The following is an 11,293-nucleotide window of genomic DNA, read 5'->3' on the forward strand; positions in this document are numbered from 1 at the left end:
GTAACCCAAGAGAAAGTGTAAGACCCCCCCATGTCCACATACACCAAACCACGGGCTGCATCCCTCTTCATCCTGCAACGTTGTTTTTACTGTGGTCCTATTCCAAACCAGACACAATGTACATGCTATTGATCATTTAATTATTTAGCTTGTTGCTACATGTAACAAAAGTTCCTTCAAACAAAAGCAAGTGAGAGAGGCCCTTTTCACCATAATGTGGATGTTATCATTTAGCTGGTATCCAGGCTATCCATTTGAATTCATTAAAGGACAATAGTCCCAAACAGAAGCTTCTTTTTAGAGTGCTCTGGTCCCTAGCTAATAGATGGTGTCTACTCAGTCAGGGAGGGGACATCCATTCAGAGTTATATAAGACAAGTCTGGAAATGAATGCTGATTTAGCCCTCCATTTACCCATTCAAGCAGTGAAGCATGTTGAAAGCCTCCCCTCTTCCTCCTCCACATTGCCCCTTATGCAACAGTGTTTTTGTCTAAGCCTCTGGGAGGCATATGCCCCAGCAGTAGAGGTGTTCTGCTCTAGCTGTACTGTACGGTCGTCCTCAGTGTCTCTGCTCCATCTCTCTCTACCTCTCTCTATGGCTGTTCAGCTGGTTGTAGCTCTCCTGGCTCTAGCCTCTATGAGTGCTGCATCTGCACCGGACTGTAAAGAACTGGTCAAACCCCTGGTACTGGAGGACCATACCGAGGTAAGTTGTGATCATAATACTAAATATTATATTTTGGACCTAATGAATACATCTCAGATGACACCCTACTACCTATCTGGCAAACCTACTTTGGACAGTGACAGATGCTGTGAAGTATTTATTAGGATCCGCAATTTACTCTTCCTGGGGTTTCCAAAACAGGAAACACAAATAAAAGAAATAATATATAGCACATTTACACTAAAATGTAACCATTCAGCAGACGCTCCCATCCAGAGCAACCCACAGCTAGTGCATTCATCTTAAGATGGTGAGACAAGCACATACCACAGTCATATCACGTATCACATACATAATGCAAAATACAATACAAAATGCATATAAATGTCTGTGTCTCTTCACAGTTCCCGTCGTGCTGTAAGGTGTTCTTTTATCTGTTCTTTGAGTCTGGTTTTGTTGCTAGCTTGAGTTACCTGCTGTGGCAGAGTTCCATGTAGTCATGGCTCTATTTTAATACTGTGTGTTTCCCAGCCTCTGTTCTGGACCTAGGGACTGTGAAGAGACCTCTGGTTGCATGTCTTGTTGTACCGATGAGTGTCTGAACTGTGTGCCAACTGCTTCAACAGACAGTTCGGTACCTTCAACAGATCAATCCGTTGCACAAAGACCAATAGTGGTGCAGTCAATCTCTCCTCAACTTTGAGCCAGGAGAGATTGACATGCATGTCATTCGTACTCCGTGTACATCTAAGTGCAATACGTGCCGCTCTGTTTTGCACCAACTGCAATTTGCCTAATTCCTTCTTTGCTGCACCTGACCACACAACTGGACGTGTGACAACACTAGGGTCTAGTTGACTGAGATAAAGAAAGCAGAGCAATGCCTTATCATAGACAGACCTCATCACATTTTAGTAACCGTTAAGTCATAATTATGTTTTGACCATCATAGCTTGCCATCTAGGTTGACACCCAGCAGTTGTCTCCTCAACTTGCTCAATAGCCCCATTCAGTAATAGATCCGGATGAGGGTTAGGGTTGTGAGTGATTTGTCCCAAAAATGATGCTTTTAGTTTGAGATGTTTAGCACCAGCTTATTGCTAGTTACCCATTCTAAAACCTATCAGTTATTTTACTGTTGCAGCCGACGTGTATACAGTTGAGTCGTCAGAGTACATAGACACATAGGCTTTATTCAAGGAAGGTCATTAGTAAACACCGAAAACAATAAATGGACCAAGCCCTGTGGTACTCCACACTCAACCGAATTTGCATTAGAAAGGCCTCCATTAAAGAAACCCCTGTCTTCTATTGGATAGGTAACTGTACATCCATGGTAAGGCAGGGGATGTTGATCCATAATACCTACACTTTTTTTTGTTTTACTATACTACCCTTGTGTTTCTTCCAACTTCAAATGGTCCAAATTGGTATAGGATGAGGCAATTTTGATGGTATGAAACTCATGTGTTTTTCCTTGTCTGTGACTGGCAGCTCTATGGCAAATGGGTGTATGTGATGGGGTCTGCGGATCATTCATTCTTCCAAAATGCTTTGGGGACTCTGAAAAGCTCCTGGATAGACCTGTCGGCTACATCGGACCATAAAGTAGTCACCCTAAGATGGGGAGACCGCATGTAAGTCTGGCTATATTGTGGATATGAATGCAGACTTTAGTGAATGTTATAGTAGTTTGGAATGGGCTTTATTTAATATCAGGAAAGTATGTGCAATGGTAGACATTTAATTTCACCTTTCTCTGAAAGCAAAGACAACGTTTCAAATTGGCACCTAAGCAATGAATCATACAACATGCTAACACGTTTTCCAAAATGTTCCATCAGTGATGGCAAATGCGTCATGGGTACAACACATGCTACCATCTCCGGCACCACTTCCACAGTACACAGTAAGTGACCTGTGCTCTACTAGCCTGGTTGCCATATCTGCCTGTGCTTTAGCCAACACCCTCCTCTGGCGTTGTTATGCCAAATAGGACATCGACAAAGGAGCAAGTTGGCTGAAGCAGAAATAATCTGGCAACCTGGCTAGTGCTCTACATCTGAGGGAGGAAAACATTTAGCTGCTCAACAAGAGAGGGGCTTTATCCACTTAACTATTATTGTGTATATTGCCTTGTCATTATGTTATGTATTCTCTGTATGTCATCGTATGCCTGTAAAGATAAATAACAAATAAAATGTACTGTTACTGTATTTTACAGTCCGGTATTTTTTACTTGGAAATTACATGGTAATCATGTAGCAATAATAATTACATTTTCTTTTCTTTGGTAGTCACTGAAACAAGCACCAAAAAGTAACCTGCCATTTGGTGTAAGGTACTTACCAACTGTGTTGAATTTGTGTACTGTAACAGCTGAAGCAGGACAGAAAAAAAGCGTTAGCAAATGTCCTAATCATAATGGATAAGGCATTGTATTTTATTTTGTGGATCCACAGTTCATTTGTCTGAACACAAAGGCCAGTACCTGGAGACCTGCCCTGACTGCCTGCTTTGGTCAGACACATCTCGTAATGGAGATGTTACTGGCAGATACCTGCTCCTGTTCAGTAAGTCCAATCAATCAATCAATTGGTTTGAGTAAGTCCATCCCCAAAATTGTCTGGACCCATCTGGATGTGCTTTAACCAATTCCTAACTGCTGGTTCAGTGTCATGACAAATGTATGGCATGACAACGATGGTCAGAGGAGTTGGCTTAAGCACATACAGATCTGGGATCAGGCTAACCCCACGTATTGACATTGATAAATAGTAGCAGTTTAGGCATGCTATACTCCAGACAAAGCATTGTGAAAGCCTGGAGTTGACCCTACATCGATAAGGTGTTAAAACGGTATCTTTCTGTCAAAGAGATCGGTCACTATTTCAGAACCAGCGAGATATATTCAATGCTTTGAAAGACTTAATGGAAGATGAGCCTTTTGTTGTCTGTTACCAGCCATAAAAGATTACACCAGCAAGATACTGTAGGTCACCTCACCAGCCTCTCTCTCGCTGTCCCTCTCTCAGCAAGGACAGGGAAAATGGATCACACATACCTGGACACCTATAAGAAACAGGCAGAGTGTCTGAACTTCCCAGAGAAACACCAGACCTACGATGGAAAAACAGGTCAGCGGTTCTCTTTGCTCCTCCTCATCTTTTTTATTATCTTTTATAGATGGTAAAAAATCTACAAAATGTGAAACTTGTGTTTGAGGGAATTTAAATCATAAGAGCAGTCACAAGTCCCTTTTTAAATGGATCTTGTGCAGACAGAGAAAACAATCGCCATTCCATTGTCAGGATTTAGTTCCACAGTAATACAGGCTCATCTTGTTTTCAGCACCATTAAAGGCCCAATGCCGTCAAAAAAAATAAATCTGCATTTTGTATAATATTGTACAACAGCTGATGAAACTAACACTAAGTGTTACAAAATTTGAACAGTGTTATTTCCTGATTGTAGATTGTATTTTCAACCAGCAACTAAGGACTTTCTTATCAGCAGGTTTTGCATGGGTGGAGTTTTGATATAGACCAATTAAAGAGTTCCAAACTTCTCTGCCAATAACAGCTAGTTTTCAGATTACATATCCCTCCCCTCAAACCACTCCCAGACAGTCCTAGCTAAATTATTGCTTGAGAAATATTTTGGTTTCTTTTTTACCATTGTAATGGAACACTATTACAGCAAACCACGGACTACTACTTCACTGTGACAGAATCATGCAAAACCACAAGGGGGAGACATCACTACCGTAATATACACTGAGCATATAAATCATTTCCATGACAGAATGACCAGGTGAATCCAGGTGAAATCTATGATCCCTTATTGATGTCACTTGTTCAATCCACTTCAAATCAGTGTAGATGAAGGGGAGGAGACAGGTTAAAGAAGGATTTTTAAGCCTTGAGACAACAGACATGGATTGTGTATGTGTGCCATTCAGAGGGTGAATGGGCAAGACAAAAAAATCTAAGTGCCTTTGAACAGGGTATGGTATTAGCTGCCAGGCGTACCGTTTTGTGTCAAGAACTGCAACGCTGCTGGGTTTTTCATGCTCAACAGTTTCCTGTGTGTATCAAGAACGGTCCTTCACCCAAAGGACATCCAGCCAACTTGACACAACTGTGGGAAGCAAGTCACAGGCCAGTCAGCATCCCTGTGGAACGCTTAACACCTTGTAGCATCCATGTGAGGCTTTTCGAAGGGCAAAAGGGGGGTGCAACTCAATATTAGGAATGTGTTCCTAATGTTTGGTATACTCAGTGTAAATGCTCTGTAATTTTAGTGGCCATTACATATAAAGCAGACTCGATTCCCTGTGGGAACAAAGTAGGCCTGCGTTATAGAGGATATGCAATTGGGGCAGGAAATGGAAATTATACAAAAATCTGTGACACTGAGAAGTGGTACATCCATTATTTCCTCAGTTTTATCCTCCAAAATGTGGGATGTATGCCAGCAAAGCCACTACCCAACACAACACTAAACAATGCATTAATTGCACTATAAACGGTGACCACAAACCATTGGGGCCTACATAAAGCTGTCCCAACAGCAGAGCTTTCTTTTCAGCACCATGGAGTGAATCCTTACTACTGCTACACCTGGCTATCAGCGGAGCCTTGTCTGGCAGCAAAACAGTTCATTCAGCCTCATTTAATGCCTTTAAAAAAAAACATAGCTGATATGGTTGACTTGCTTAAGCAAATTCGTTTTCTACTGACAATTGTGATGTACAAACTATGGCATAAGGGGACAACGAGCAGAAAAGAGGCAATCCGTAATTTCGATTAAGACATTAATGAGCGAACTAGGACGGACGTAGTCAATATAATTATTTGTTCAGCACTTTTTGAAATGTCCAGTGACAGAATTCAGAACATGGGCCGTTCTTACATTATTCTCCCTGTAAGTCAGAACCATAGGATAAATAAAGGGGGCATATAAGCAGACAATGAAAGCTTTTACAATATTCGATGATTACATTTCTCTAAAACATGCTACATGTGCACCACCAAGTCAGAACAGTAGGCTAAATGACGAGGGGAAAAGGGACCAAATGATTAGGGTGAGGCACATGGGCTACTAACAGCTTACTACACAACATACACTGAGTATTACTTTCTTAGCTACAGTATACATATCTCCCTGGCATATTACATAATTTATGTACAGTTTTTGGACTTTACCTTGTTGTGATCACTTGAACAGGAAGGTGGCGCGGTGGTCCTTTGAGCAAATTTTGTCATCAAAATCTGGCATTTTCTCCATTTATGGTGCTTTCAAGACAAATGAGAACTCTGGAAAAAAAACAAGGTTGAAACATGATGACGTCAGTGATCTTTAGGTCGGAGCTCTAGAAAGAGGCCAGAGTTCCCGACTTGGAATTCTGAGTTGGATGATCGTTCAAAATGTATTTTCCCAGTCGGAGCTCATTTTTTCCTCCAAGTTCCCAGTTGTCTTGAACTCACTGAAAACAGATTTCCCAGTTCTGAGTTTCCAGTTGTTTTGAACGCAGCAGAAGTCATGCTGGATTGATAGCATGGCCAATGTATTCAACCTTCTCTGACCCATGGTGTTGAATGTTTATCCTTTTAAACTTGGAAAAGAGATCCTTAAACCCAGACTTCAGTCCAATCAAAGCTACGGCAGATATAACGTGATTTGATGTCAGTTTATCTGTGGCCAATGATCTGGAGCCTTCTTGGATGGGCACTTCTAATGTAACTCTATGGCACCACTCAAGGGGCTTGAATTTTCGAGCTCTCCCAGTAGATGTTGCGGCGACGTAGCGTCCCCATGAGTGACAGAACACTGAGCCAATCACGGCGCAAATAGATTACATTACCAACCCCTGCGCTCCGTATATTCCGCTGGCTGCCCCACCACCACCGAAAGCACTGAGCTAGGCTGAAACACTTGCATTTTGGAGCTGCCTTACTTAAAGCATGCGGCTTTATTAACTCAATTATTATATATATTTTTTTACATTGTTTGCAAACTGATGTGTGACACGTATTCATGCCCAAATAACATGCAAAACAATGACAATTTTTTGCTAAACAGGTGGGGCTCCACCTGCCCTGAATGACGGGTCGCCACTGAATATCCTCACACTTTCTCTGTATTTCAGAGCTGTGCCCTGATGACAAGGAGGAGAAGAAGGTGGTGGAGGAGAAGGTGGTGGTGGAGGAGGAGAAGGAGATTATGGAGGAGGAGAAGGCTACGGAGGAGGACAAGGCTACGGAGGAGGAAAAGGCTACAGAGGAGGAAAAGGCTACGGAGGAGGAAAAGGCTACAGAGGAGGACAAGGCTACAGAGGAGGACAAGGCTACAGAGGAGGACAAGACTACAGAGGAGGAAAAGACTACAGAGGAGGAAAAGGCTACAGAGGAGGAGAAGACAACGAAGTGAATAAGAGAACCAGATCCTCACCGTGTTGCCCAACAAAACCTCCCTTTAGTGGAACTCTGATCCCATAACCACTAACCAAATACCACTCGTACTTCCATGCACTTTAAATCATGTCTTACATATGCGTTTTTAAATCATGTCTTACATACTCATGACAAGTTCTATGTGCTGTAATATTACAATGTATTGTTAAAAAATGCTAAAGTTTTTACCATGAACTGTTTGTCTTTTTACTGTTTATTTGATAACAGTTCAAGGTATCTTAAATAACAAAACATTACTGTTCAAACAAAGACATTTAAATAAACACATTCAACCTTGTAACTTTTTTCCTTTCAAGTTATACGATTTGAACATAACACTGGATGTACAATGTAAAACTTCCTGTACACATCTAGGTTACATGGGCTATATTGAGAAGTGAGTTAAAGGACAATTCCACTCAAAAATGTTTCATTAGTCCACTGTTGATACGGTCCCAAAACATTTTGCATGTCAGAATCAAGTTTAAGAGAACTTTCAAAATACAAAACAAGCATCATACTGTGACACTTTCTGTATTTTGAAAGTTCTATATCCTGAAAACTTGATTGTTTGAGGGCTTCCGAGTGGCGCAGCGGTCTAAGGCACTGTATCTCAGTGCAAGAGGCGTCACTGCAGTCCCTGGTTCGAATCCAGGCTGAATCACATCCGGCCATGAGTCCCATAGAGCGGCGCACAGCGTCGTCTGGGTTTGGCCGTCATTGAAAATAAACATTTGTTCTTAACTGACTTGCATAGTTAAATAAAATAAAAACATTGCTGACATGCAAAACATTTTGGGACTGTATCAACAGTGGACTAAAGAAACATACTAAAAGTTTGACTGGTATTTTCCTTTAAGAAATCCGCCAACTACTTCTATACTTAACTTGAAACGTGTAGAGATTTAAACTATGCATGTTAATACTGTGGTTTTGAAACACAGCATGACAATATGGACCATTTCTTCAAATGTGGAGTGCATAGTAATAGACATTGTCATATACACTGAGTGTACAAAACATGCTCTTTCCATAAGATAGACTGACCAGGTGAAAGCTATGAACCCTTATTGAGGTCACCTGTTAAATCCACTTCAATCAGTGAAGATGAAGGGGATTTTTCAGCCTAAATTCACCAGATGGGGGAATGGGCAAGACAAAACATTGAAGTATCTTTGAACGGGGTATGGTAGTAGGTGACAGACGCACCGGTTTAAGTATGTTAAGAACTCCAACGATGCTGGATTTTAAACGCTCAACAGTTTCCTGTGTGTATCAAGAATGGTCCACCACCCAAAGGACATCCAGCCAACGGCAGGCCAGTGGTCAAAAACAGGTAATTGATGAAAGAGGACAAAGGAGGCTGACACAAATTGTGATCCATAAAATAATGCACAACTCGTCGTACCTTGATACGAATGGGGTGCGGCAGCCGACCACCTTCTTCCAGCAAAAAACTGAGGTTGCAGTGGGCTAAGGATCAAAAACATTGGACTCTGATGCATCCCGGTTCCTGCTGTTTTACGCTGATGGGAGGACTAGGATATGGTGAAAACCCCTTTGTACATGCATCCATCATACCGTGTGTCTCCATCTGCGAATAGTTTTTTCCTCTGCAGGATAATGCCACGAGGCTAGGATTGTCTAGGAATGGTTCCACAAACATGACAGTGAATTCAGCTGATCTCAATCCAATTGAGCATCTGTGGGATGAGATGGAACAAGCTATTTGGATTAGAGATCTACTACCAGCCAACTTGACACAACTGTGTGAAGCATTGGAGTCAACATGGGCCAGCATCCCTGTGGAACGCTTTTGACACCTTGTAGAGTCCATGCCCCACGAATTGAGGCTGTTCTGAGGGCAACTTAATATTAGGAAGGTGTTCTTAATGTTTTGTACACTCAGTCCATGTAGAGTGCACACTAACAACATTACTCAATATACAGTTGCAGCAACAAAGCATTTGTAGAATTGTACATACCGGTAGACTGGCATTAAAATATGTCCCTTGACATTACGCAAACAAGGAAAAAACTAAGAAAATTATTAAGACAATTAAAGAGAAGTGCAATTAATTCCAGCTTTGCCACCTGATGAGCTGGACACAGTAAACAGTGGCAGCATCTCCTTGTCTCTTTACTTTCAGCTGAATTTGACTAAAGTACTGGACAGGTGAGAGCAAATGCCTGGTAGGCATCCACATGTTGCCTTCATCTATAATTTACAATGTTTTCAGTTCAGTGCAAATTAAGAGAAGTAGACGAGGAGAGGAAGCCACTCTAGACTATCGAGATGCAGTCCTAGAGTGATCAAATTCTCAGCCCAAAGCATCAGGCCATGATGTCTGAGAGCTGAGCTCTGCCCCTGGCCCGGCCTGTCTGCAGCCTGTCTCTGGCACGAACCAAAGTAGTAGATGAGGGGTCCAGGCAGCAGCTGAGGCTGCCCACCATTGTGTCCATGGGCCAGCTTGAGATAATGCACCAGGAGAGGGACGTTGGTGGGGGTGAAGCAGGCCACGAACACCACCAGCACCGTCACTGCCATCACCACTGCCCGCGTCTTCCTGGAGTGGTTCTCCATGTTGGCAACGGCCAGGGCCTGCACGATCCGGACCTAGCACACGGCGGTGAACACCAGAGGGAATGAAGAAGAAGATGGAGTAGATGGGGAAGAAGTAGAAGTAGTAGGCACAGAGCTTATCTACGTCCTGCACGTCATGGCAGGTGGCGATGTCCATGTCCGGGAGGTGGATGGTCTGTCTGGAGAGTAGGAGGGGGTGTCACTCCTCCCATTGCCAATAGCCGCATGGCCCCACAGACCACAGCGTCCGTCTGAGGACTACGAGTAACATATTACATTATGTGAACATGTCATTACAAAGTGCCTAATTAATGCTAGATGAGAAACCGTAACTTCATGGTGTGCAACACACACCTCACTGTAAACATGTATAGGTGGTAGTGATATAGCAAGCAAGCCACAACAGACAAGTGTAGGTGAGAGTGGGGTAAGTTGAGCCAAAGGGTTAGTTTAGCCACCTGTTGTTTCAAGGAAACCATGCACAAAATGAATCATGTGACCAAATATTTAAGAAGAGGTCATCATTTCATTGAGTTTATGAAGGAAAGAAAAACATGGAAAAAGTGATAAGCAAGTTAGGTCCCCAAAACAGATTTGTACAAAGTCAAATGAGTGTGTTAGAGGTTTCATGGTGCTTGTATCTGAACCAAAGTAGATCATTTACGTTTGTTTATACATCAGTTGGGGTCTCTATAAGCTACAACATGAGGTCTTAAACCTAGCAAAAGTGCTTCCTTGTAGTTGTGTTGGGTAACAGTCAAAATGTTTGCCATGGGGTAAGTTGAGCCAATGGCCACCATACAAAGGATGATCCCATTTAGTCTGTTTTATGCCTGATATGCATAGTATTTTTGCAATGTGTCATGCATATGAACTCAATTCTGTTCATTTTGTATTGTTACTGAGAAGACATCCTCATGTCCCGTGTATACAAACGTAAAACAAACAGTAGTCTAGCCCCCCCCCCCCTTGAGATTCTTCAAAGAGCAGCCAAGGAATTGAGAGAAGGGAAGAGGTCAGATCACGCAGCAGCAAGGGATAAAAAAAATTGACTGAATGACACTTCATTGAACTAAAAAGAAAATGAACACGTACCTGTGCGAAAGAGGCTTAGAGTAACAGAGTCACACAAGGTCTTATCTGATGACATGGAGTCTGAGCTTGCTAAACATATCAAGAATTTTTAGGAACAGTTTCATGGCCTTCAAATGCAGAGAACTTGCCTACAAATTGGCACATCGAAACAACATCCCTGTCCCAGACAACTGGTCAAGAAATGGAAGGGTAAGTGATATTGAACAGAATCTATATTTGAATGTAGGCATACAATATACCACACCCCCATTCTATTAATTAAACCAACCAGCACCATCACCAACGGCCACAGGACACCATTACCCACTTACCCCAAGGCTGCACAACTTACCCCGTCCCGATGCACTAAGTAGATAATGGTGTCCTGTGACAATGGGTGATGGTGCTGGTCCAAGAGACCATTTTTTTTGGACAAGCTATGTTTTCAAAAAGTACGCTACATGGCCAAAAGCAAATGGACACCTGCTCAAAACATCTCATTCCAAAATCAT

At 42.3% G+C, this 11,293-nt stretch overlaps 1 protein-coding gene across 1 annotated transcript; it reads left to right on the forward strand.

The window, feature by feature from the left end:
- Positions 1–418: 418 nt before the first annotated feature.
- Positions 419–7,421, forward strand: LOC106585045 (uncharacterized). Its single transcript, XM_014170795.2, has 6 exons — positions 419–707; positions 2,163–2,305; positions 2,513–2,577; positions 3,131–3,241; positions 3,704–3,805; positions 6,820–7,421. The coding sequence occupies exons 1-6, from the start codon at positions 474–476 to the stop codon at positions 7,098–7,100; spliced, it is 936 nt and encodes a 311-aa protein (XP_014026270.2). The 5' UTR covers positions 419–473; the 3' UTR covers positions 7,101–7,421.
- Positions 7,422–11,293: the final 3,872 nt, after the last annotated feature.

Source organism: Salmo salar, chromosome ssa24, assembly GCF_905237065.1.
Source record: "Salmo salar chromosome ssa24, Ssal_v3.1, whole genome shotgun sequence".
Classification (NCBI taxonomy): domain Eukaryota; kingdom Metazoa; phylum Chordata; class Actinopteri; order Salmoniformes; family Salmonidae; genus Salmo; species Salmo salar.